This window comes from Marmota monax, unplaced genomic scaffold (assembly GCF_021218885.2).
Source record: "Marmota monax isolate L192 unplaced genomic scaffold, Marmota_monax_Labrador192_F-V1.1 WCK01_AAM20220418_F8-fsc00012, whole genome shotgun sequence".
Lineage (NCBI taxonomy): Eukaryota > Metazoa > Chordata > Mammalia > Rodentia > Sciuridae > Marmota > Marmota monax.
The window spans coordinates 29,981,625-30,009,010 of NW_026695227.1; the positions used below are offsets into that span (position 1 = coordinate 29,981,625).

A 27,386-nucleotide genomic window follows, 5' to 3' on the forward strand; every position below is an offset into this window, starting at 1 on the left:
ACCCGCCCAATTTCACAGTTGCTTTCCTTTTTGATCCTTGTGTAAAGCTCCCTAGGTGGTGTCCAAGCTAGGGCCACAAGTTACATGAGGTTCAAGCAGGAGAGGGGAGATGCATCATGATCCTGCTGTGATGGCTTTTCCGTCTCCCCTCAAGTGCTATCTACAACTTAGAAAGAATATAAGCTGAGACCCTAGGCTTCTCGCTGGATGTGACTTTCATTTTCACAAACAACCCACTGTGCCCAATGTTGTCCTTCCTGTCCTATATTATCAGGGAACCTAGGGAGATGAGTTTGGCTAGAACTAGACACAGCCTTAATATTCATTATTTATTCTCAGAACATACAAACTCATCTTCTCAGAGAATAGAAAACAGAAATTTCACTCAGTGACTTAAAGATGAACACAGCCAGCTCACCCTGTCCCCACATCTACTAAAAAAATTCCCTGGGGGAGGGATGCCTAGAGTGCACAGCACCCCTTGGCACAGGGCTGTGCACAGTTCTAAAGGCTCTTGACTTGTTTTATATGCCAAATGGGAAAACAGCTGTCAAAATGACAGAGTCCACAGTCCACAATCCTCATGGTGCCAGATCCCCTGGGTTATCTAGGGCAACAGCATCGCTGCAATGCACATGGTTACACTGTCAAGTCCTTGCCGAAGAAGATCCTAACGCAGGCAGCCAGATGTGTTCAGTCTTGGGGGTAGTGCCAGCAGGTTGCCCTATAAACTGGGAAGAGTTCATGGCCCAGTACAATGTGAAAACCCCCCAAAGGGGCAAAGCTGAGCCTAACATCTGTGCTTTCCCTGCCTCCCACAGCATCCTCCTATCGTTTTGCAGTCTCACTCAGGCCTCCGACCTTAGGGTCTAAGCCAGGGAGTCTGATTGTTTCCAAGCTCCCATAACCCAAGACTGAGAACCTGGAAAGAGGAATGTGAGGGTCTTAAAGAACAGGCATCACGCAGCTTCACAGCATGTCCTTAAACCCACTGGAGGAGTGCTGTGTCAAGCAAAGATGGTCTCTTCTCGGCGCTTCTTGGTGAGGATGGTGCCTGGCTTGTGCTGAGCATCTGGGTGGTTGGCTAGCTCTGGGGGACAGGAAGACACTGGGCTCTCCAGGATGGCTTGCTTCAGCTCATAGAACACAGCTGAGTCCTCTTTGGTGAGGAAGGTGATGGCCACACCACTCTTGCCTGCTCGTCCCGTACGGCCAATGCGGTGGATATAATCTGGGGAGCAGGAGGAATATCACCCTGGGACCAGGCCAGATGCCCTGGTGGGCACTGTATGAAGCATCTACTCCTAAAGGCACCCACTCCTATCCCCCATGAACCTTTATGAGCAGAGAATCCACCTTACCCTGCCCATATCTGATGCTCCCACAGAGCCTTCCACTGCTGTCTCCCCACTCCCACTGCTGACTATGATCATCCTACTACACCAAGTGTCACCTAGCCCCATTCTTTTCTATAACCCTGAAGACAGAAGTGTTATTCCATGTACTAGGATAACCAACCCAGACGAGCTGATGGGCAAGAGCTTTTCTCATCAGGACCGGTGTACCCAGACTGGAAGCTGGGAGCTCCTCAGAACAGCATTGACCCTAAGTGGAAGGACCTAGAGTCTCACCTTACGCTGAATTAAAGCTGCTTTCCTGTGCACTTACCTTCAATGTTTTTGGCCATATCATAGTTGACAACCATAGACACATCCTGGATGTCGATACCACGACCAGCCACATCTGTAGCCACCAAAATATCCTTGGCCCCAGCCTTGAGGTTGGACAGCGCAAATTCTCGCTGCTCCTGACCTTTTCCACCATGCAGTGTACAAGCATTGTACTGTTGGAAGAATGGTAAGGTAGACAATAATGGGAATATGGGAAGACACAAAAATAAAGAGAATGGGGATGGAGGGGAAGGGTTGGGGAGAACAGCAGGTAGGAAAAGGGAAGGAGGCAAGAGAAAGAATACAATTCAAAGAGAGGAAAGAACAGGTGAAGTGAAAAAAGGGATGGGAGGGAACAGAGCGTGGCAGAGGCGGACAGAGTAAGGTCAAAGGCAAAGCATCTGGGTGGTTGGAATCAGGTGAGAAGTTCTCAGAGAATTAGGAGAGATTAGGGTGGAAAGCAGGGATCAGGAAATTTAAGGAAGATGAAGAATTGAAGGTCAAGGATACAAAAACTCTCCCTGTCAAGGGCACTGATTATCAATATTTGCCTCCTGACCCTATTATCTCCACTCCCAAACATATACAAACAGCATGAACCCAACTCTATTCCACACCCTCAGACCCTGTTAAGATGTATCTCGGGCTGGGGATGTGGCTCAAGCGGTAGCGCTCTCGCCTGGCATGTGTGCGGCCCGGGTTCGATCCTCAGCACCACATACAAACAAAGATGTTGTGTCCGCCGAAAAACTAAAAATAAATGAATAAATATTTAAAAAAAAAAAAAGATATATCTCAAAAACCTCTTTCTGCCCACACCCTACTTGGATGAAGACCCACAGCAGCTTTTGGCTGGTGTAGCTGGAATGGACAGGGAGTCCTAGCAACTGCCTTAGTTCTCCTCAAACATTCTTTTCATTTTGGCCCTGATTGGCTGAATGTTAGAAAGGTTAAAGGATGAGAACTCAAAGTAGGTGCCTAAGGGACTGCCCCCACCCCCAGTGTCAAAAAGCAGCCACAGAGACTGCTGCTCTCCCTTGCCAAACATACCCCCATTTTCTCCAGGGACTTGGCCAACACATCACAACCCTTCTTTTGATTGACAAAAATGATGATGGGTGGATCAAAGCCTTGTTCCAATATTGCCAGCAGCTTTTTCCTGGGGAGAAAAATGAGATGCATATTTCCCACTCTAAGTGAAACACCCAACCCTGACCTGTGAACACCAATTTCAGGATCTTAAATGACAATGGCATTCTAAAAAAGAAAACAAACTCTTCAACATGGCAGAACAATTGCCCAGCAGTGACTGCACTGGAAGAAGTTCTCAAAGCACTTCCTCTCTCCACCAGTTTCCCCAGCTCAGCTGTCGCCATACCTCTTTTCTGACTCTGACATGAGGAAGACCTTCTGTTCCACACGCTCATGGGGCTTGCCTGCCGAGCCAATGTATACCACAGCAGGTCGCCGAAGATAGCTCCTGGCCAGACGCTCCACCGCTGGGGGCATGGTGGCAGTGAACATGACTGTCTAAGAAAACAGGAGGCTCAGCCCTGGGCCCAGGCAGATATAATCACATATCCCACTATCACCACAAACTAAAAAGAATCTAAAATGTGTTCCACTCTAAGTTTGATAGCTATCACCTTAGGAACAGTGTCCTTTGCTTTCCTATTTTTCCCCAATACCTGTACATTCAGGCACTTTACATCCTACAATGACAAGAAGGGCTAGAGCATTTGCTACCTGTTGTCCTGGGTAGTAGCATGATTTTTTGAAATAATTTTTTCAGGACTAAGCTAAAAGGCCATAAAGACTGTCAGAGGATTGTACCTAGGCACACCTTATCATTCCAGAAACACGTACTCTGAGCCTATATAAGGCAAAAAGAGTCTACAAGCAGGTGTAGGAACTTGCCCAACTTTTCCCAACCCAGGGAAGCAGTCTTACTTGGCGGTACTTATGTTTTCCTGACTCAAAGTTGGCCAACATCTTCTCAGGATCCTCAGCCTCATCTGTGTCTGGTTTCTGGTTGCTGACAGGCATGTGCTCCAGGATCTTCTGGACATCTGGCTCAAAGCCCATGTCAATCATCCTATCTGCCTCATCCAGAACCACATAGGTACAGCGGCTCAACACTAGGTAACGGTTTTCCAGTACATCAATCAGACGTCCCGGGGTAGCGATCACGATCTAGGGAGTATTCTGTAATTATATACGGCCCCAGAAGGCAAACCCCTTCTTTTCTCTGATGTGAACTATCCACCCAGTTGAGTAACAGACCTCCAGTGCTAAGGAACTTGGAACCCAACCTCTAGATGAGTTTGGTAGTATAAAAATTCCTAAGAACTTATATGAAATAATTTTTGCTACCTCAGGAATAAATAAATGGGGTCTCTAAAGTAAGACAGAGATTAGATAGAGAAGGCAAAAATCAGAAGGAACTTTCTATATAGGAGAGAGACTAATATTTGAAAGTGGCTGCATGAAGAGATGCCACTGAGAAGTTTGCACAACTCAATTCCTACCGATTTCTAAAAGGCTCACATCCTCTTTCCTGACAGGAAGGTAACATGCAAAGTCAATGATGTGGGCTGGCAAAGTAGTAAGAGCACAGGCTTTGGATATGAACCTCCACTTTGTCTGCTGCTAGCCAGCTATGTGGGACTTCAGGCAATTTATTAACCCAGGTCTCAGCTTCATTTATAAAATGGTGATCCCACTCCCTGTTTTCATGTTTGTTGTGAGAATTAATAAGCTAATATTTATGCATTACATGCAGTATGACCCATGGTGCATAAGATCTGAATAAGTAGTACATATACATAAACTAGTCCCTTTTTTCATTTTACTGCACATCTATTCCAGAAACTAGAAACAAATGCCCAAGAGAGAGAGCCTTCCCAAACAGCAGGTGGCTGCTGGCAAGGGAAACAAACCTCACAACCCATGCGCAGCCTGAAGCCCTGGTCTTCTCTGGAGATACCACCAATGACAGCCACAGTGCGGATGCCTAGCGGCTTCCCAAATTTGATGGTCTCTTCCTCAATCTGCTGAGCCAACTCACGAGTAGGAGCCAGGATGATGGCATAAGGGCCCTGGTCTGACTCTTCGATCCTGTGGTAAATGGGGTGTCCCACAGCTTCATGAGCTTTGGTTCTTATTCAACCACAATAGGAGCAAGACAAAATCACTTTTAAGGCTAACTATGGGAATAGGGAGGCTTGTGGGAAAAGAATGTAGGGATCCCACTTAAAAATTAAAGACTCCAGGGCTGGGGTGGTGTCTCAGTGGTAGAATGCTTGCCTAGCACATGAAAGGCACTGGGTTTGACATAAAAAAAAAAAAAAAAAATTAAAGACTCCAGAATAACAAATTTGATTGATCCTTGCCAGCAACAAGCATATACTTCTTTGATATCATGATCCAATTATTCACTCATATCCAACCCAAAATAAAGAAGGCAGCTTCTGATTATAGACTTAGAAAGACAACACCAGGGACTGGGATGTAGCTCAGTACTAGAGCACTTGCCTAGCACATGCAAGGCCCTGGGTTCAATCCCCAGCACTGCAAAAACACAATAAAACAACAACAACAAAAAACCCACAAAAACCTCAACAAACATTACAATTTTCACTTCTCCTACCAATCCAAACTCACTCCAACTGAAGCCAGCTGAACCTACCTGTCAATTTTGGGAAGTGTGGTGATCCAGACCAGCAACGGGATGAGGAAGGCTGCAGTTTTACCACTACCAGTCTCAGCCACACCAATGATGTCACGATTTTGTAACCCAATTGGAATTGCCTGGCGCTGGATAGGGGTTGGTTCCTGCAGTGACCCAAAGAAAGAATAATGGGTGCATGTACTACCCAAGCTACTGCTAACATAGCAGGCAATGTGCCAGCACAATGTATTTGGGTGGACACAGTACAATTCACAGGAAAGGGGCACAAAAAGAAACACAATCCCTAAATGGCCAATACTTCCACCAGAAAGTGACAGATAGGGTCATTTTGGTGCCCAAGGGCAGAGAAGATACCAAATAATCAAGGAACAAAATTCTCTATTCCCAAATTAAGATTGTAGGAACATGGCTGGTCTCCTGGGTCAATTGTCCCTTCTTACCTTATAGCCACATTTATCAATGACCTCCAAGATGTGTGGGGGCAGAGAAGAGTCTTTCCAGGATCGAATGGGATTAGGGATTTTGCCACCTTTGGTGGTAATGCTATAGTCCTCACGGAAGATCCGCCAGTCCCTGTCTGTCATCTCATCTAACTTCTTCTGCGACCAATGACGATCATCCCAGCGCTGTTTGGCTTCTTTCTTTCGAAGTTTTCGGAGTCTTGCTCTGGAGCAGAATGCAAGGATTAAATGGAATCAGTAACTTCTACCTCCTTTCTGGAGAAACTCTGGGCTCTGTCCAACCACCTCAACTACTCACTCCTCCTGCTCCTTTTCTTCCAGTGTTCGCCTCTTCTCCATTAGGTCTCCATAGAAGCGTGACTGCTCTCGTTTCTGCTGCTTTAGGTCAATGCCTGCAATGAAGCCTCGCCCCAACAACTGCACCTGGTGCCGTTCTTTGTATCTAGAATTGAGATAGGAAGAAAAAAAAAGGAGGAGCTATTGTAGCAGCAGAGGGTAAAGATAGACTGTCCATATGCATCAGTTCTCCCTGACCAGCATCTTTCCTCTCCCAGAGCTGGTTGAGTATTACCAATTTTCCCATCCCAGTTTTATCTTACTTTTTATCTACCTCTGTCACCACTAGCTCTCTCTCTCTCTAGGGCTGCCTAGTGTCGAAGACAAGGGACTCAGGCCAAAGCTACTCACAGGGGGTTGTAATCGATGGATGTGTCCTCAGATGCATCCCACTCAAAGACAAACTTGCGATCATTGAGATGCCTTGTTCGACGCCGCTTTTTGATGCCACCCAGGTAACGTTCCTGCCCGGACAGCACAAAACCCAGTCAATTTCAAGGCTCAACTCTCACATACAGAGGCCAGAATGGCCAAATAACTGTTCTTCGTGTGTGTGTGTAGATGAAGCCAAGGCCTGCACCTTAATAGCGTGCAGTTCCTTGCTCTTATCCTTCTCTTCCCGGATCTTCTGACGACCTTCCTCATCCTCATTTCCATTGGTCTCCCGCTCCATTCTCTCCCTTCGTTCCCGGCGTTCCCTTTCCTGAGGGTCTTCTGCAGACCAAAGAAAGAAAAGTTGCAGAAGAATTCAGTGGAAGTAAAAAGGAAAGGGAATGGAGGGAATCCAGACAATACCAAATGAAGAAAAAGAAATAGACTTATTATACAAGGGAGATCTAATAAAAAAGATATTTTTCTCATAAATTTCCACCATCCTTCCCTCTTCCAAATTCTGGAGCAAACAGGTTTCTCTCTTTCTAAGTGACACCATAATCCTATCCCACCCTTTCCACACAGGATAGAAAAACAAACCCAACATCTTCCTGCCCAAGTCTTGGAACTGTTTCCTTTTCTTCCTTTCTTCTTCAAGCATTCTCTGCCGCTCTTCCACTTCCTGCTGCCGTCGCTTTAGAGCTTCAGCTTCCCGCTCTGCTTTGGAGAGGAACTTAGGCTACAAAACAAAGAGTGGGGGATATGGCTCAGTGGTAGAGCACACTTGGCTATAGCATCTAAGCTCCTGGTTTCAGTCCCCAGCACCACAAAAAAATAAAATAAAGAGGGAACTGTGATCTGGGAGCAGGGAACAATCACATTACTGCTAGGAAGACTACATGGAATCCCCCCAAAATATTTGCAAAGGCATTAAGCCTATTAAGGAAAACAAATAGGCCTAGGATCCTGTTATGGGCTGAACTATGTACACTCCCAAATTCACATGTTAAATTCCTAATCCGCAGTACCTCAGGATTTGGCTGTATTTAGATCAGGACCTTTAAAGAAGAAATCAAATTAAAATGAGACCACCAAGGTAGGATTAGGCCACCTAATCCAATAGGACTGGGGACCTTATAAAAAGAAGAAATTTGAACACACAGAGACACCAGGGACACATGTGCACAAAGAGATGACCATGTGAATACAGAGAAAAAAAAAATCCACAGCCAGAAGAGGGGCTTCAGAAGAAATAACTCTACTGATATCCTGACCTTGGACTTCTTTTTAAAATCTTTTTATTTGAAATTGTGAAATTTGAGGTTTCGTCTTCTTATCATCATCATCTTCTTGTTTTCAGTTCTGGAGACTAAACCCAAGTTCTCACATATGTTACTCAAGTACTGTACCAATGAGTTACATCTCCAGCCCTTTTATTTTATTTTTTGAGACAATATCTCATTAAGTTGCCCAGGCGGGCCTCAAACTTGTAATCTTCCTTCCTTGGTCTCCTAAGTGGCTGGGATTACTGGTATGAACCACCTAACCCAGTTTTTTGTTTTTGTTTTTGTTTTTTAATACTATTTTAGTTGTAGACGGACACAATCTTTATTTTGCTTATTTTTATGTGGTGCTAGGATCAAACCCAGTGCCTCACATATGCTCGGCAAGTGCTCTACCACTGAGCCACAACCCCGGTCCCCAACACAACTTTAACCCAGTTCAAAATAATGTCTATTATTAAAGCTACCCAGACTATGGTATTTTGTTATGTCACCCAGAGTATGCTAATAGAGACCCCAAAGTTTTTACCTTAGCCTCAGCTTCTTCCTCAGCCTTTTTCTTGGCTAAAAGTTCCTCCAGAGATAGTGGCTGGGCCTGAAGACAAAACACAGGACTTCATTCCATAGAAGCTCTCTTCCATTGGACCAACAAAGCAGGGCTACACTTTGCAGGAAGACGAAAAAATTATTTCTTTTTTACCTTAGGCTTCTTATCACCATGCTCATCATCTTCATCCTTTTTAGAGTCTCTGTCCTTCCGAGATTTAAAATCTTTTCCTCGGCCAGGCGATAAACTTTAAGGAAAAAGAACAAGAAAGGTCTATATCACTGTCTTATTCTAGTTCCTGGATGAGATATAGACTGAGCCCCAAGAGGATGAAGGAAGTTTCCTCATAACTCAACAAGATGGCCTAGCCCATGGTTATCCATCATGTCCTAAGGCTCTCTTGGCAGGCAAGGTCCCCCTCTGCCTACTCTGATATCTAATTATGGCATTTTCTTAGCCCTATTCTACCTGAATCTCCTTTTCTGAAACCAATGTCTTCTGGGAAGTGGGCCTTCTCTTTTAATGTCAAAAATGTTTTCTCCAGCTCCGGGGGTATAGCTCAGTGGTAAACACATACACAAGGTCTTGGGTTCAATCCCCAGCACCACAAAATAAAGCAGTTGCACTCAGGGAAAAAAAAGAAAAGAAAAAACTCTTAATTTTATAATACACAATGAATTGAGCCTACCTGGCAACCCCTACAAGCCAAGAAAATACTACCATTTATATCCAGCACTCAGCATCTTTCCCTACTATCTACGCCAGCAAGCCTTTCCCCACGCCTGCTACATGCTTAATCTACAAGAGATCTCAAACAATCCCACTGAGTTTCTGTTTTAAGTATTCTGTCCTTTGCCTTATCCAGGGTCTGATAAGAACTTTACATAGAAAGTTTCCAAAGGAAAGAGATCAAAACACTGGGACATTAAGCTATTCTATTCTATTCATTTAGGTACTAGGGATTGAACTCAGGGGTGCTTTATCACTGAGTTACATCCCTAATCCTTTTTTTTATTTTGAGACAGGGTCTTTCGAAGTTGTCCAGTGTTATGGGTTTGATATGAGGTGTCCTCCAAGAGTTCATGTGTGAGACAATGCAATAAAGTTTAGAGGTGAAATGACTGGGTCATGAAATTCCTAACCTAACCTAATTAGGTTAATTCTTTTTAAAAAAATATTTATTTTTTAGTTTTAGGTGGACACAATATCTTTATTTTTTTATTTTTTTAGAGAGAGCGAGAGAGAATTTTTTTTTTAATATTTATTTTTTAGTTTTCGGCAGACACAACATCTTTATTTGTATGTGGTGCTGAGGATCGAACCCAGGCCGCATGCATGCCAGGCGAGCATGCTACCGCTTGAGCCACATCCGGAGCCCCTGTTTTTTTTATTTTTATGTGATGTTGAAGATCGAACCCAGTGCCCCACTCATGACAGGCGAGCGCGCTACCTCTTGAGCCACATCCCTAGCCCTACGTTAATTCTTAACCTAATCCCCTGGTAGGGACTAACCAGGTGGTAACTGTAGGCAGAGAGGATGTGGCTGGAGGAGATGGGTCCCTGGGAATCTGCCTTTGGGGTATACATTTTGTCCTTACTGAGCAGAGCTCTCTCTCTGCTTCCTGGAGCCAAGTTCCCAGCTGCTTTCCTCTACCACACACTTCTGCCATATTCTGCTGCAGTCAAAGCTCCAAGAAATGGAATCAGTCATCTATCAACTGAGACCTCTGAAACTGTGAGCTCCCAAATAAACTTTTCCTCCTGTAACTGTTCTTGTCAGATCTTTTGGTCACAGCAGCAAAACGCTAACTAAAATGCCCAGAGTGGCCTCAAATTTGTGATCTTTGTGCCTCAGTCTCCCAAGTAACTGGGATTAGGGGTGTGTGCCACCATGCCCCATAACATTAGGCTATGGGGCAGGGAGGGGGACCACTGGAGATTTAACCGAAAGGCCCTGAATCCGTGAGCCACATCCCCAGCACCCGCTCCTTTTTTTTTTTTTAGTTCTTGATGAACCTTTATTTTTATTTATTTATATGTGGTGCTAAGAATCAAACCCAGTGCCTCACACATGCTGGGCAAGTGCTCTACCACTGAGCTATAACCCCAGCCCAGCAGCCCTTATTTTTTATTTTGAGACAGAGTCTTGCTAAGTTCCTGAGGGCTTTGTTAAATTACTGAGGCTGTTCTCAAACTTGCAATTCTCCTCAAGTTCCCAACTTGCTGGGATTACAGGAGTGTGCCACCATGCCCAGTGACATTAAGCTATTTTAACAAATATATGTTGTATATCCTGGGTAGGAAATTGAATGATATAATGGAGCTACAGGAGTGTTTTGTAGGCTAATAACCTTTTCAAACTAATTTCTAAATTCCAAGCACAAGTTGAGCCTCAAAATGTGACTTTACTAACCATTATACTTTCTAAAGAAAACACATACTTTCTAGAAAGACAATTCTGCAATAACTACCAACAAAATCTGCTAAGAGAAATTAATTTTCCTATGAAGCTGAGATAACTGAGATGCAGAAAGGAAGAGATGAGCACACCCCCATAAAACCCACTCTCATTCCCTAAGGTACCTGGATCGTTTACGGTCCTTGTCTCGTCTGTGCCCATCCTTGTCTCGATCGCGGTCCTTCTTATTCCGATCTCGGTCCTTATCTCGTTCTCGTTCTTTGTGCCGTCGTTCTCTGGAATACAGCAAACTTAAGAAATCACTTGATATTTCCAGAGTATCTTACTTCACTATTGCCCTGATAAGGTTCTGTACCAAGAACTGCACCTTCCTCTCCGAAGTGATTGTTACAAATTGTGGAATATATTTCCCAGGGCAATAACAACAGAATTTGAAGAATATCTCATAGATAAGAGTTGCAATGCTAAGTAAAAATGATGACAATGACAGACCATGGACAACTATGCAAACATGTTAACTATCTTCCTTGATTATGTGGACTTTCATCTTACAAGCTCTCTTTCAACCTCTGAGAGCTGAACAAAACTGAAAACACTTGCAGGTCCAACTGGGATAGCAGTACACTAATGTAGAAAAAGCAGATGTCTAATACTAGAGGCACTGAAGGAACCAAGAAAGAAGTTTGAAATGTATCCTCCCTTCTCATGTAACAGACATGCAAAGTCACTTCACCTCTCTGTAGACTTAGAACGGGAACGAGAGCGGGAGCGGCTGCCTCCTCGACGTCTATCCCTTGAACGATGTCGCTTCCTATCTTTAGATGGGGAGGACTTCCGGTCCCGGTCTCTATCCCGCTCTCTGTCAGGAGTCCGTGATCGCTTCCTTTCCTCCTTGGAAGGTGATGCATCTCGGTCCTTTTTATCAGCCAGTTCTCCTGCCATCTGTTGTAGGCAAGAGTAGGGGTTATTACACATAATTCACTCAGATCTCAAAACAACCCTGAGGTAGATATAATAGTCTGCCTAGTTTAGAGATGAAGAAACTGAAGTTCAGGTATATAAACTAACTTACCTGAGGACACAGAAACAGTTTGGCTCCAGAGGCCCATTCTTACACACTAAACTGTACTCTGGGATTTTTATTTCAGTTTTTGAGGCATACTGGGGATTGAACCTAAGGGGGCTGAGCTACATCCTCAGTCCTTTTTATTTTTTATTTTGAGTAAGGGTCTTGGTAAGTTGCCAGGCTGGCCTTGAACGTGAGATCTTCCCACCTCACTTCCCAAGTAGCTGGGATTCCTTTTTATACATTCACTTCTAAATATGTACAATGAGTATACCATATTTCAATAGACTTTAAGAGTATTAAAAGATGTGTTGATGAGAGTCACAGCCTTTGGGACAGGAATCCCCTGTGTTTCTCCTTTGCTAGCAAAGCAATAAACCTTTTTCCTTTTTCTCAAAAAAAAAAAAAAGATGTGTTGGTGAATAAATAGTGTACCACAATTTCTAGAAATATCCCATATTGCTTATCTTAGGAGGATATTATGTATGCTAGCCTGCCAGGATTAGTCAATATATATATCTAAGGGAGATAAACTATCTTGAGCTCAAAAGAGAAAAGTTCAACTTTGAGATTTACATTATAAACAGCACAAACAAAACCTAAAAGGAGATCAGCTGGGCATGGTGGTGCATGTCTGTAATCCCAGCAACTCGGGAGGCTGAGGCAGGAGGATCATAAGTTTGAGGCCAGCCTCAGCAATTTAGCAAGTCCCTAAGCAATGTAGCGAGACCCTATCGCAAAAGAGGATGGGGAAACTATGCTGGGGGATGTGGCTCAGTGGTTAAGCCCCCTGGTTCAATCCCTGGTATCAAAATAAATAAATAAAAGAAAAAACAAAGCTGGATACAGTAGTACACACTTCTAATCCCAGCAACTCAGGAGGCTGAAGCATTAGGATTACAAGTTTGAAGCCAGACTAAGAAACATACTAAGATCCTGTCTCAGGTTTGGGTTTAGCTCAGTGCTAGTGGCCCTGGGCTCAATTCCTAGTACCACTTAAATAAAGAGGGGTCGGGCAGGAATGATCAGACTTGTATAAAGATTTAAAGAAATGTACCACCACTTTTAACTAGAGAGATTTGGTATAGGGTATACAGGACCTACATACACATTTTTCCCCAACTTCCCATGAATCTATAATTCATAGATTCAAAATTAAACATTAAAAAGTACCAAAAACTTGGGGCTGGGGATGCGACTCAAATGGTAGCGCACTCGCCTGGCATGCGCGTGTCGCTGGGTTCGGTCCTCAGCACCACATACAAATAAAGATGTTGTGTCCGCCGAAAACTAAAAAATAAATATTAATTTAAAAAATTCTCTCTCTCTTTAAAAAAGAATGTACCAAAAACTAGGGTTGGGGGGGTCATAGCTCAGTTGGTAGAGAGCTTGCCTCACGTGTACAAGGACCTGGGTTTGATCCCCGGCACCACACACACAAAAAAAGTACCCAAAACTAGAAGTCCCAACTGACATCCCCTCCTCAGATTCTCACAGCCTTGATTATCTACATTATCCAGTCTCATGAAAGGTTTGAGCAGGAATTTGATCTGTTACCCTCCTATCTGGGGGACACTGAACACCATGCTATACTGTTTCTTTGACTACAAAATCCAATTCATTCAGGAGCCAAAATGACATCAAGTCTGAATCTGCTTCTACCCCATCATCATCAATACAATCATCATCCCTAAGACTTGGGATACATTTCTCAGAACTTATCATCCAAATGGTCCAGCTAGAATATCAATTCCCTAAGCTTCAGTGCACAATCCTCCTTTCCTATGCCATTCCTTGCCACATAGTTTGAAAAAAAGGAAAATGTGTAAGAATAAGAAAACAAAAATGAACAAGTAGTACTTTCAAAAAGTGCAGGCAGCCCATTTTATCTTTAAAAATATTGTTCTATATCTGCACATCACACATATCACACAGAAATACTTATATTTCTTCCTCTTATAACTCGTAAGAAAATACAAAAGAAAGTATCCTGGACCTTATTCATTCTTTCAACAAATATTCATTGAGTTCTTAGTAGGTGCCAGATAGAGTAGTAAACAACACAAAACCTGTGACTTCACAAAAGTTAAATTCTAGTAGAGAGAATTTCAAATAGTAGTAAGAGCTAATGAAATCAATAATACAGGGTGATATGATGGGGAGCCACCTTACCTCCACCTTTCTGGATACTGCAAATTAAACCCAGAGGTATTCTGTAAGAGAATTACATTCCCAGTCTTTTTAATTTTGAGACAGTGTCTAGTTAAGCTGCCCCAAACTGATCTAGAACTTGCCATCCTCCTGCCTCAGCCTCCTGAGTAGCTGGGATTACAGGTGTGTGCCACTGCCCCAAAAGGGAAAAATAACTTTAGTTGATTGACATTTAAGCTAAAACCTGAATGATGGAAGAGAAAGAGCCATGCAAAGATCAGGGAAAAGAACTTATTAGATAGAAGAGACGGCAAGTACTAAACTCTGGGACAGGTTTAAAAAGATTTGTATGACTGATGGGACTGAGGAGGTGTGTGTGTGTGTGAGGGGGTTGACTGGAAATGAGTCCAGTGAGGGAGGCAGGAGTAAATCATGAAAATTAGTTAGGACAGGGCAAAGAAACTTGAATTTCAAGTTAACTGCAATGGAAACCTTAGAATGGCTTTAAACAGGATGTGACAAGATCCAATTTTACATTGGGAATTACTTTTGGTAACTTTTACATATAAAATCATTGAGAATGCTATTACAGTACAGTCAGCCCTCTATATCCCTCCAAGGTTCTACATCCGTGGATTCCACCAACCACAGATGGAAAACATTTTTTAAAAATTACATGCGCATGGGTGTACACACACACACACACAGGAGAAAGCAGCAGCAGCCAGTAAGAAAAATATATATATATATAAGGAAACTGTAGCAATACAGAAACCAAAGGAGGTTGTGGTCAACTGTGTCAGGTACCATTCAAGTGGAGTAAAGAAGCAACCATTACACTTGAAAAAATGGAAATTATTGGCGACCTTGACAAAAGCTGTTTCAAGGCAAGGAGGGAGCATAAGCATGACTAGTGAATTTGGAAGCGAGTGAAAAGTGAGAATAAATATAGACAACTTTTATTACAGATAACCAGGCCACCTCTGGCTATGCTTCCCAGCAGCCTTCCTCTTAAATCTCCACACCTTTGAGTTCCTCTGTTCTTGTAAAGCAAAAGGCAGATTTTTTTTTTTCATTCATCTAAGTATTTATCGAGCGTGTACCATAAGCAAGGGTCAGTGCAAGGCGCTGTGTGAGTTACAAATGAAATTCTGTCCACAGGAAGCTTTTAGAACAACAGAGGCCATGAGACATATACCAAGATGAAGGCTCAGATGAAGTATTACAGGAGTTCAAAAGCAGCAGTTTTTCCTTTCATTTGTAAAAAGGGATTTAGAAGGCTCCACAGAGTAGGTGGCTTTTGAGCCTTTACGTATAGGCAGAATCTGAGGATGTGTAATTGAGGGCGCGGAAAAGAAGCAATTCCCCTCAAAAGAAATAATACAGGCGGTGCAGAGGCGGGAAGGTATGGACTGGTTTGGGGAGTAAACGAGTTACAGTTTGGCAGGAGCACCGGCTATTTGAAACAAGAACAGGTCGGAGTAGGGATATCACAGGCGCTGTACCCATGGGCAAAGGTCTAGGTTCGTAACATCGTCCAGAGACGTGGGAGTGAGCCCTCAGCAGCCAACACTACCCCTGGGGCCCGCGCCCCTACACTCCTGCCCGCCAGAGCTTCCCGGGCTCGTGCCCTTTCGCTAAAGCATTCTTTCCCGCCTCGTCCCGGAAGCAGGGGCTACAGTAGTGGACCCCACTCTTGCCCTCTCTGCAAGACCGTGGGGACCGCCTCCACCGCCCAGGACTCACCACCCTGTCTCTGAACCGCCTAACGCGGCCTCAACGTCGCTGAGCCGTCGCCATCTTTCCCATTTCCTGGTCGCCGAGGAGCACCCCGGGCGCGCGGCAAGCTGGGAAGGCGAGTCCCCGGGCCTGCTCCGCTCAGGCAGGCAGTGAGGTCGGGAACTACTAATCCCAGAACGCACGGTGCGCGCGCCGGCCGGGCTGCGAGGTCTGCTGGGCAATGTGGTCCGTCAAAGCTTTGAGTCTGCGGGAAGAAGAGATTTCTGTGGGCGTGTAGCCCGCAGCACAGTCTTTTTCGAATGCGCTGGTCCTCTACAGTTAATGATTATCCTGACCGGTGGCTTATAGCGAAGTAATTTAGAGCTTCCTTAGTTAATGCTAGCACATAATGAAGTAACGGTAGTTAAAAGAGCGTTTTTACGAAAATTCTGAGAGATTATTAGTCTGTCCGTTTTACAGAAATTATTAGTCGTTACACTTTACAACTAGACAAACTAACGATCAGGTTCCAGGAGTAGACTAGTTTTTCACAAATGGGTTAGTTCATTGTGTGGAACTACCCCAGGTTTAGGAGTAACTGGGTTACTATAATATCCCGCAACTGGGTGAGTGCTGAACAACCCGTTATTAGGACAACTCAAAATGAGCCAACACATTGGACTCCAAAAGCCTCCAGGAAGGATGGTATCTCCTGAGCTGAGGCACCTGTTTTCTTAACATTCCAGATAGGACCCTGGCTTCCTCATTTTCTTGCCCTTTGGGATCTGGGTTATCTCATTTTTGTTGCTGCTTCTTCCTAGTTCCCCCTACTTAATTCCTCCCCTGAGCTTTTTTTACCCCAAATCATATGCTCACTTTGTTTCTTTGGTCTCATGAATTCATAATTCCCGCCCTCTCTCTGATCCCAATAAGGACACACACACACACACACACACACACGAACATCTTTGCCACTGTTGAGATAACTTACATTTTTCCATTTTGTCCCCTTTGTTGTTTCAATCTGCATGGCTGCAGGTCTGTTTTTTCTCCTCGAGTATATTTTCAGTTCTCAAGCAAGGTCTCTAGGTAGATAAACATTGAGCATCACATCACGCACAATGGTCCAAAGTAACTCTAGGACACGCACGCTTTCTCTTCTAGCGCAGAGAAAACTGAACGCAGTTTATCTATTGAGTGTAATACACGAAATGAACACTAGAGGGCTCTCTACTCACAGACTGGAACCGCAACTAAGAATCAGACCAAGGAAGCTAGAACCTTTAAGAGCTATTTATTGAGAATTTTTTGAGAATCTTCTAAGTGCCCAGCTCAGTAATGGACACTTAACATTCGATACTTATTTTACTGAGTTTATTATAACAGTGTGATATGGGTGATATCTTGTAACATTATAGCCCAGATGGATGATTATGCTTTCAAAGTCCATATAGTTAAAAGAATGGCACCAGAATTTGACTCCAGATTAATTTACATTCAAAATTCAGAATCCATGCTTTTTCCCTATTTCCAGAATACCATCTCCATTATCTTTAACGATGAGGAAATTGAAACTCAGAGAGGTGACAAAGATTGTCCAAGTTCATGGTGATAGAATTCCTCCTAGTACTTGTGTACACATCTCACAACACATATAAGACTTTAAACTTAAATAATACTTGTTGTAGCTAGCTGTGATGGCACAGGCCTGTAATCCCAGCGACCTGGGGAGGCTGAGATAGGAAGATCAAAAGTTCAAGGTCAGCCTCAGCAATTTAGCAAGGCCCTACGCAATGTCTCAAAATTAAAAATAAAAAGGGCTGAGGATGTGGCTCAGTGGTAAAGCATCCCTAGGGTAAATCCACAGTGCCCCCCCCCACACACACACACAAAAGAATACTTTTTTTTCTTACTTTGCTATTTCTCTCAAAAATATATATCTCTGGAGATGGAGATAGGAGGGTCTAGTAAAGAATATTGGTGGTTTCTTGTTTAGCTACAACAGTAAGGGGTCCATGGGATTATAGTTGTCATAATTAGATAACTAGATTATCTAATTATGATAATTATATTATCATATAGTTATCATAATTAGATAATTATGATATCTAGATTGAATCCTGATTCAAATATTTACTAGCTAGCATGATCTTGTGCATGTTATATGACACCTCTTGTTTTTCTCTCTCATTTATAAAATAGGGATAATTAATACTTCTTGTCTCACGGGATAGGATAGCAGAATAGTTAAGAGTGCATAATCTAGAACCAGATTACCTGGATTTGTAACCATGTTCTATCACTTTCTAGCTGTATTACCTTTGGCACATTAACTAATCCCTTTGAACCTGAATGATTTTGCTGTAAAATGAAGTAGCTAGTGCTTCAAAAGGTAATCACAGGAATAAATCACAACTCAAAAGTGCCCCTGGCCCACAGTAAAAACAGCAAATGTTAGCTATGATCATTTATAAGGTTAAATTTGATAATGTAGGTAAATCCCTTATGTGCTGAGCACTTAAGTACATAGTAACTTTTAATCCAGCACTACACTATGAAACTTGGAAAACAAGAGTTGTGAGTCATTGAGAAGAAGGAAAATTAAGGCCCCTGAGCTATAATCAACAGGAGCTGGAATTATGTATTTTTGGTTTTGGTTGGTTTGGTTTGATACCAAGGATTGAACCCAGAGGCAGGGCACTTAACCACTGAGCCACATCTCCACCTCTTTTTTGTCTAAGTTGCTAAGGCTGGCCTCAAACTTACAATCCTCCTGCCTCAGCCTCCTGAGTCACTGGGATTATAGGTGTGCACCACTGTACCCAGTAGGAACTGGAATTGAAAGTTCAATGACAGAGGTCACCTGTTCTTGAACTTAAAACTGGCACCTCAGAAGTCTACACCTGCCTTGGCTTAGTCTGTGCACCTGTATGTGTGTGTGTGGGGGGGGTACTGGAGATTGAACCCAGGGCCTTGTGCATTCGAGGCAAGCACTCTACCAACTGAGCTATAACCCAAGCCCAGTCACTGCACCTTCTGCTAGGGGTGGAACTCAGCTACTCAGCTGCTTTCTCTCTCCTCAATATTCTGTAGGACAGTAGTCCTCAACTGGAAGTAATTTTGGCAGGGGACATTTAGCAATATCTGGAGACAGTTTTGACTATGACAACAAGTGGATGCTACTGTCATCTAGTATCTGCCAGATGCCATCTAAATAGGACAACCATCCCCCTTACAAAAACAAAAACAAAACAAAAGCATTCTCCAGTCCAAAGTGTTAGAACTTAAAGGGTAAGGGCTAAGGAGATTTTCCTTGGCTTAAGAGGACGTGAGTGGGATTGAAGCTGGGAATGGGGGAAATGAAGAAATTCTATGTTGGAGGTGCTAGGGAACCATGGAGGTAGTCACTCTGCAACCCACACAAAGGCTCCAGAAAAGTGTTTCCCTGATTATTAATGATCAAGAAAACAAACAACAAATAAAATAGAGTCAACTTGTTTATATGTGTTATATTTTTCATTAATAAATAGGTTTTCTTCTTTAAACACAGAACATATAACAGATTGAAACACTCCCCCCTCCCCCCAATTCCAAAGACAAGAGTCTATAAAACAAATGCCAGCTGTACTGCCCTAAGAGCAGGAAAAGTCTGGTGACCCCCACCCGGCCCTGCCCCTGCAGCACCACCACCCCCACACTCTGCAAGAGAAGGGGGTCTGGGGCTTCTCCCTTGGACCCTGGGGACTTAGGTGAGAAGCATGTGAATGTATGATGTCACCTCTTCATGAGGCTATGTAAAGATGAGGTTTCCTTCTCATCAGCTCTGACCAGCCCCTGCCCCTCTGATTTCATTGCAAAGCACCTGGGCTAAGCTCCCAAGGGAGCTGTCTCTTGGCTTCCCCACTCTCCATTCCTCTGCCACCTGCTTAGAGGGGAAGAGAACGGCTCAGGGACCCCTCCCATCCCCCAGCCTGCATGGAAATACTGTGTGGAACAGGCATGATGCTGAAGGTGAGGCTCCTGTAGGCCCCCAAGCCCATGAGGCCAACATGCCCCCCCACTCCCCCACACCTTTCCTTCCTCTGGAGTGAGGGGCACTGGGGCAGCTGCCCCCTCCAAACCTAGTGCCTGGCTTGGGGTGTGATGGTTCTTGCTCAATGTCAGGTCCTCATGCCAGGCCTGGCTCCATCCTCATACCATTCCTGTCTCCTTCCAAGCCCTCACGGTGGCCATCTGAAAACTCATGTCCAGTGTCCTAAATTGTCTCATCCTCCCTCTCCCCGTGCCTCTGCACCCTAAGGGAGGAAGTGGGGGGTTATCTCCCCTCCCAACTCCCACTTCACATAATGGAACAGCTTTTGGCCTTTTCCTTCTTGAAGGTAGAAGAGATGAGTTCAGAGCGACTGGGGAGGTGGAGTAGTCGCTTGGAGAGGCTTCTGACAGGGCTCTTCGGGGGCACTGGGTTAGGCTTGTTCAAACACACCATGGATGCCATCCGAAAGATGCTGTGGACACTCTTCTCTGAGGTGAAAGCTGAGCCTTCCAGATAGATTTCTGCACCCAGTTGCTTGGCTATTGCACATCCCTGAGGGAGGGGGTGAAGTCATTAATACAGTAGTCCAAAATGGTTGGTAAACGTGAACTTCTAAGTGCTGCTCCTAGGATTATTCCAGATGGCACCCCACTGCCAGTCTCCTACCACCAGCCTAAGTGGGTTATTTTATATATATATATAATTATTTACATATATTTATATTTTATATTATTATTTTATATATACATATATATATTTAGTTGTAGACGGACACAATGCCTTTATTTAATTAATTTATTTATTGGTGGTACTGAGGATTGGATCCAGTGCATCACATGTGCTAGGCAAGCACTCTACCATGGAGCTACAATTCTAACTCCTAAGCCGGTTATTTTGTGCAAGTGAAGCCTGACTGCACATTAGAATCACCTGAAACACTTTTAAAACTATAGTGATCGTAGAGCAAGTAAATAAGAATTTGGGGGGATAGAGTATAGGCATTTGGTTTTTGTTTGTCATTTGTGTGGTGTTAGGAATCTAAACCAGGGCCTCATGCATATAAAGCACATGCTGTATCACTGAGCTATCCCCAATCCCAGCATTACTATGTATGTATGTATGTATGTGTGTGTGTGTATATTTTTGGAGATACCATAGATTGAACATAGAGGTGCTTAACTACTGAACTACATCCCTAGCCCTTTTAATTTATTTATTTATTTTTAATTTTGAGACATGGTCTAAGTTGCTAGAGTCTCCCTAAATTGCTGAGGCTGGCTTTGAACTTGTGATTTTCTTATCTCAGCCTCCTGAGTCACTGGGATTACAGGTGTGCAGCACTGTGCCCAGCTAGCATTAATATTTTTAAGAGCTCTCCCAGATGACTCTAATGAGAAACACTGGCTTAAAAGAAATGATTCTATGTGTTAGAAATTATCCAGGATTCTCATTAAAAATGTAGATTTTCATGTCTTTCTCCCAAAGGGATTTTTTTTTTTTTTGGTACCACTGGACCACTGAGCCACATCCCTAACCCTATTTTGTATTTTATTAGAGACAGGGTCTCACTGAGTTGCTTAGCACCTTGCTAAATTGCTGAAGCTGGCTTTGATCCTCCTGCCTCTGCCTCCCGAGTTGCTGGGATTACAACTGTGAGCCACCTGCTCAGCTTCCAAAGTGATTTTACAGGTAGGGAGACAAGAATTCAAGATTCTAACAAGGACCTCTAATGATTTTTTTTTCCTGCATGGTACTGGGGATTGAACTTGGGGGCCCTCCACCACTGAACTTCATTCCCCGCCCTTTTTAATTTTTATTTTGAGACAAGATCTAAGTTGCCCAGGCTGGCCTGGAACTTGATGATCCTCCTGCCTCAGCCTCCAAAGTAGCTGAGATTACAGGCTTGTGTCACTGCACCCAGTTAGGCAGCTCTAATGATTCCACTGCAAGTGGTCTACAGAAAACAATCTTAAAAACCCACAACGGGGGCTGGAGTTGTGGCTCAGGGTAGAGTGCTCACCTGGCATGTGTGAGGCACTGGGTCTGATTCTCAGTGCCACCTATAAATAAATAAATAAAATAAAGGTCCATCCACAACTAAAAAATAAAAAAATTAAAAAAAAAAACCTCACATGGGGCTGGGGTTGTGGCTCAGTGGTAGCACACTCGTCTGACATATGTGAGGCACTGGGTTCGATCCCCAGCACCACATAAAAATAAATAAAACAAAATAAAGGTATTGTTTTTAAAAAAACCCTCATGAATTGTTTATCTACTCACCTAGAGCATACATCTGGGTAAACAGGTAGGTACTCAACACACCATCCAAGTGATTAATTTGCTAACTATAGATAAAGCCCCTAACACCAATTCCCTCTTGCCATGGCAAGAAACTTTGAGCAAAGGCCATGTATCAAGGCCTCTGCCTGTGGCCTTCTCCACCCACCCTCCAGCATGCACACTCGTGCACACGCACACACATATATACACATACCTGCTCATAAGAGATAGGTGCCTGCTTCTGGTGAGACAGCTCCATCAGTGTACTCAGGTCTGTTCTCAGGTCTGTCTTGCAGCCAATAAGCAAAACACGGGTGCTGGGACAATAATCTAAGATTTCTGTCCTCCACTGAGGCACCAAGTGAGAAGAAGGGAAGAGGAAGAGGGAAGGAAGGAAGGAGAGTCAGTGATAGATACTGGAAGAAGCCTAGTTGGCAACACCACACACACACCACTCAGATTATCACCAACCCAGTTCTCCCTCTGACTCACAGCATCTCTGCTGCACTAATTACATCATCTTTCTGCCCATGAGGCCTTTGGTGGCACCAGAGTGCTGACCCAAGAGCCTGTCCCTTCACTCAACAATCCAGTCACCAAGAAGAACACAGGGGCCAGTCTCCTCCTACTCCCTGCCAAGCAAAGAGGACATGGATCTACCCCCCAAAACCCAAAGGGCCTCATAAGTCAAGAATAGCAGGTGAAAGACAACCAATCTCTTCCCAAGGGAAGGACATAATCACAGAGTCTTTTGGGAAACTAGGCTAGTTCCATAAGGTTTCCTGGGACTCCTCAGTATAGGCATATCTTGCCACCCAGACACAGGCATTTCCTGTCAGCACTTCAGAACCACCTGTCTTAGTGGACAAGGGTCTATAGAATCTACCTCCAAAACATCCCATCCCCAACCCTCAAATCACATCATCCGAAAAGTCTCTATCAGTCTTTCATTTCCAGAATCTTCAACACCACCCTCCCCTTGCTGGACTTCTAGAAAAGCAATATGGGATAGTTGAATGGTCAGAAGGTAGAGGGGTAAGGAGACCTAGGTTCTAGTCACAGAGTTGTAGCTAATGGTGTGGCCCGGGCAAATCTCTGCCTTTCCTGGCCTGTTTCTTGATGGTATGGTACATAAAAATAGAAGACAAGGTCCCGAGGGTTCTAATACTCTTGCTGAGTTCAAGGTTGTAGTTTATCTTCCTTACCTTCTTGAGTGCACTGTCCACTGTCTCTGGACGGCTGATGTCAAAGCATAGTAATACTGCATCTGAGTCGCTGTAGCAGAGTGGGCGGACATTGTCATAGTAGGGAGATCCTGGCATAGGGGAGAAAGGGCTGATAGTGAACCATGGCATTTTCCCTCCCTATAGGCCTTAGCCCAAGGGCTCTGGGAATACCATTTTTGATCCCTTAGGTTCCACCCATCTCCCAGGCATGCTGCCTGGAAGCTTGGGACCCAACCCAGAAAGCTCTGTAAGACTATTATCTTCCTTAGTCTTAAAAAACGGAAAGAGGGCAAAATAAAAGGGATTGAAATATAATTTGACTCTGTGTGCATCTCCTACAGTGGGCTTTATTTAAGGTCTATTAGTTTTCTGAGTCCCAAAAGATGCTGCCAACCCTTGCAGGAGGATCAGGGTTTGTTTAAGTTCTCCTTGGGAGTCTGCTTGCTGCCCAACCTGTGCTCCCTTCCTCTGCCCCAGGGTCTCCTCAGTGAAGAGAAAAAAAAAAAAAAAAAACAGCCTGTTATATAACTGGCTGCCCTATTATTTTGCCATGGGGTCAGAACTCTAAGAGTTGGACTGGGGAGAGCATCAAGGATCAGCACCCCACACCCCCACCCACCCAAATCAACTTATATTGCAAAGGGTAAAAGGAAAGTTCTAACCCCTGGCTCCTAAGAGGGAAGCACTCTAAAAGACAGCAGCACTAATAGCTGGGCACTTAGAGGCTAGAGCAAGGGTCCTTCATTGGATGGAGTAGGCAACGCAGACCCAGGGGTGTGATAGGGGTGAAAGCTAGGAGCTGAGCCTGCCCTCCTCCACCCTGGGGAAGGAACAGTAGCGGATTTGGAACCCAGACAATCCGTGCTCAGAATAGCAAGCAGCCCCTCTCCCTGCACCACAATCGCCATGGAAACTGGGGGGAAATCCAAGCTGGGGTGGGGGGAGTTGGTCATTAAAAAAAATAAGTAAGGGGGAGTTAGGATAGCTGCCTGCTCCTTCAGCAATCCAACCTGTCCCTTTCTGAGGTGGGGGTCTGACCACCGCAGCACTGAGGAAAGGGAGCACTGCAGCACAGGGAAGGGGGAGGGGAGGAGGTCTCCATTTTGGCTCAAGCGATCCCCCTCCCCTAAGACCAGCAAATGAATAATGGGAACAGGTTACCCTAGTCCTAATGTGTGGAAGCCCCATTCCACACATTAACATCACTTCCTCCTTTTCTTATGGAAACCTCATTTGAAGGAGGGAGTCTGAGGAGGACTGATAACCTTCATCCTTTTAGAAATCCTAGGACAGGAGTGCAACACAGGATATAGAGACCACATTTGCTGATTTTCCATTATCTGGATGGGGATTCAAGGGCTGCATTCTGACTGGGGGGCGGGGGGGAGGCGGGCAGGAGCAGGGAGCGGGAGAGATGGTTTTTGGGCGGTAGTGGTGAAAAGAGATGAGCTGCAGCAAGGTTCTGAGAAGACTGGGAGGTGAGAGGGTACAGCAGAATAAAAACCATACATCATGCAGCCAAGCTGCATTCCAGTCCGATCCAGGCCAGCGTAGCACAGACCAGGATAATCCAAACCCTGCCTCCCCGCCCCTGGCACTGCAACCGAGGAAAGCATACAAGCTTGAGGAATTTTTGTTTGGGAAAAAAGAGAGTCTCATTTTCTTTATACCCATCTTCCCACCTCCAATCTTTTCAGACCTCAAAATTGGAGCATGAGAACAACAGCTTTTGGAGGAGTAGGGCGGCATTCTTTTTACAGATAATAGGAAACCCCTAGTGATTTACAGTTCCTCTTTAAACTCAGCCTGAATATGCATCGGAGTGGATTTTATTTTCTTTCTTTGCTGAATTCTACTCCTTATTTTGACTGTGAGCCAGTCTATTAAAAAAAGATTGGGGGTAAAGAGAAAATGAGAAGGATTCAGAATCAAAGCAAAGGATAGCCCAACACTAAAGGATTGGGGTTGAGAGCCTGGGAAAACATTGTTTCCCATTTTCAAAAGACAGTGCATTTTCTATTTCACCCCAGAACAGGTTAAATAGTCAGAGCCTTCACCCTGAAGACCACTATTCACAACATGACCATGCCCTAGATTAAGCCATCTCCCCCACCCTCCAAAACATCGATGATGCATCACTTCATCCCCAGGCTGCAGTAGTGTGACGAGTGGAGCTGAGCTGCGGCAGGCTGAGCAGTGGCCCAAGATGGAATGCAAGAGAGAAAACTGAGTCTGGGCAATATTCACCCCAAAGCAGGCTTGTCTCCCTGCCCCACCAACATCCTCCAGCAGAACTGCCTCCTGACTGATTCAACTTTGCTCTGGGGAACTAAAGGCTGTGTGCAAGGATGAGCAGTGTAGGGGTGTGTGTGTGTTTGTGTGTGTGTATGTGTGTGTGTGTGTGTTGGGCAGCAGGGAGTGGAAATGGAGAAGCCCTGCCTGCTACCCCCAGGAGTATTCATGGGCCACTTCACCTCACCATCCCAGCCTCTGAAAGATAGAACTAGACCCAGAGAACTTGACGGTTTCTGGGGTTTATCCACTCTGCATCCCTGGACAATTCCACTGAGTTTACCAATGGCTCCCACTCCCAATCAAGGAATTTCCAGCTCCCTATTCTCCTCCCCACCAAATGGGAAAATAATTTTTAAAAGACATACAGCAGACTACCAGTGGAAGTGGGAAAGGGACATTTGGGACCATAGCCTTACCTGATGTATCCCAGAGACTAAGCTCCACTCTCTGTTCCTCTGTCTCCAAACAAGCTGTGTAATTCTCAAACACAGTAGGCACATAGGTCTGTGAGAAGAGAGGAAGCATTCACATCTGGACACTTCTGTCCTCAGAGCCCTCCAATTAGTACTGGTTACAGGAGAAGCCACTCACCACCCTCTGAGACACTAAAGTGTCAGGGGATAAGGAGCCAGAGGAGGGGATACATGGGGCAGGATGGAACACATGGGACAGAAGGAAAAGGACTATAGAGGCACAGGCACTTGGGTCTATACAAGGGATGACCACAGCCCCCTTCCCCAGCCAGGGGCAAGCCACCCTCCCCATATCCTAGATGGTTACACACACACACACACACACACACACACACACACTCCTCCCAGATTTCTCTCCCAATTTCAGAACCATAAGCCAATTCTGACCTCAATATTCTCCCCTCAAGCCTTTTGGCCCAGGTGAACAGCAAAAAAGGGCAACAGAATTCTGCCTGCAGCCATACTCATGGAACCTTTGAGGAGCCAGTGAGGGTGTGGGCAGGTATTACCTAAGAAGAAACCCCAGACTCTCCAGTGCCTCCAGGGAGGAAAGAAAAGAGGGGATGTAATAGGTGAAGAGGTGAAGAGGAGCCGGCGGGGCGGCAGAAATGGGACAGGTCTCAGGGGAAGCCAAGGCAGGGCAATCCTCCAGCCAGAGAGCAGCTGAGGGTGGGGCAGGCTGGGGGTGGGGAAGCCGGCTCTCCTGGGCAGGTGGGAATCGACCCTGGGCGGGCGAGCAGGGGGAAAGGCTGGGCGACGGGCAGCTCACCTCCGGGTAGCAGTCCTTCGCTAGCACCTGTAACATCGCTGTCTTCCCACACTGCACATCTCCCACCAGCACGAGCTTACATCTGACCACCACTGGCTGGGGTGCCCGTCTCTCCTTCATAATTGCAGCCTCCGAGGGACTTGGACTCGGGATTCAGAAAGGAGCGGGTTGCGCCAGGTGTGCCCCAGCACACCAGCTCAGCTGAATTCCCTGCCTCCCTCCAAGTGAGGAGGAAAGCGGCACAGTGCCCTTATATCTGTCTGGTTGAGCCAATCACAAGAGGAGGCGGACTCTGTTGAAGCCAATCCCTGGGGTGGGATCCCCTGCAGCATCCAATGGTAAGAGGATCTGAGTCAGCGCCCTCTTCCTCCCTTCCCTTTCTCTTAAAGCTGCACCATTGCTTCCTCTTGAAAGGGGATTCCCACGCTGTTTTGTATTTGTATTAGGAGGGAGGAGAGGAATTGAAGCAAAATGAAATAATCTTGGAGTATCCACCAGATAACAAAAACATAAGCTAGTCATGGAAACAGAAGGTGAAGTCAAAATGGAGTTTTAGGGACTGTCCCAAGAGGAGAACAGGACTTGCCTAAATTAT

The 27,386-nt window shown here is 44.9% G+C and overlaps 2 protein-coding genes across 2 annotated transcripts; both read right to left on the reverse strand.

Annotated features, from left to right (window-relative positions):
- Positions 1–315: 315 nt before the first annotated feature.
- Positions 316–15,876, reverse strand: Ddx23 (DEAD-box helicase 23). The gene is made up of 17 exons (XM_046435827.2): positions 15,743–15,876; positions 11,513–11,721; positions 10,944–11,054; positions 8,514–8,607; positions 8,343–8,408; positions 7,131–7,269; positions 6,739–6,872; positions 6,510–6,622; positions 6,121–6,264; positions 5,802–6,027; positions 5,359–5,504; positions 4,610–4,787; positions 3,621–3,863; positions 3,049–3,200; positions 2,721–2,829; positions 1,669–1,843; positions 316–1,231 (listed from the first exon to the last, which is right to left on the reverse strand). The coding sequence occupies exons 2-17, from the start codon at positions 11,719–11,721 to the stop codon at positions 1,008–1,010; spliced, it is 2,463 nt and encodes an 820-aa protein (XP_046291783.1). The 5' UTR covers positions 15,743–15,876; the 3' UTR covers positions 316–1,007.
- Positions 15,877–19,199: 3,323 nt separating this feature from the next.
- Rnd1 (Rho family GTPase 1) lies at positions 19,200–27,029 on the reverse strand. The gene is made up of 5 exons (XM_046436367.2): positions 26,792–27,029; positions 25,966–26,053; positions 23,234–23,343; positions 22,243–22,377; positions 19,200–20,300 (listed from the first exon to the last, which is right to left on the reverse strand). Exons 1-5 carry the CDS (start codon positions 26,909–26,911, stop codon positions 20,055–20,057), a joined length of 699 nt encoding a protein of 232 aa, XP_046292323.1. The 5' UTR covers positions 26,912–27,029; the 3' UTR covers positions 19,200–20,054.
- Between the last annotated feature and the right edge of the window lie 357 nt (positions 27,030–27,386).

Excerpts from the sequence above, each read along its gene's own strand:
- Ddx23 (XM_046435827.2), bottom strand. The coding sequence starts at position 11,721 with ATGGCAGGAGAACTGGCTGATAAAAAGGACCGAGATGCATCACCTTCC. Across the intron at positions 8,608-10,943 it reads AAGGACCGTAAACGATCCAG|TTTATCGCCTGGCCGAGGAA; the intron begins GTACCTTAGGGA and ends TTTTCCTTAAAG. Across the intron at positions 6,265-6,509 it reads TCCATCGATTACAACCCCCT|ATACAAAGAACGGCACCAGG; the intron begins GTGAGTAGCTTT and ends TCTCAATTCTAG.
- Rnd1 (XM_046436367.2), bottom strand. The coding sequence starts at position 26,911 with ATGAAGGAGAGACGGGCACCCCAGCCAGTGGTGGTCAGATGTAAGCTC. Across the intron at positions 23,344-25,965 it reads TAGTCTCTGGGATACATCAG|GATCTCCCTACTATGACAAT; the intron begins GTAAGGCTATGG and ends CCCCTATGCCAG. Across the intron at positions 20,301-22,242 it reads CACCTATCTCTTATGAGCAG|GGATGTGCAATAGCCAAGCA; the intron begins GTATGTGTATAT and ends CCCCTCCCTCAG.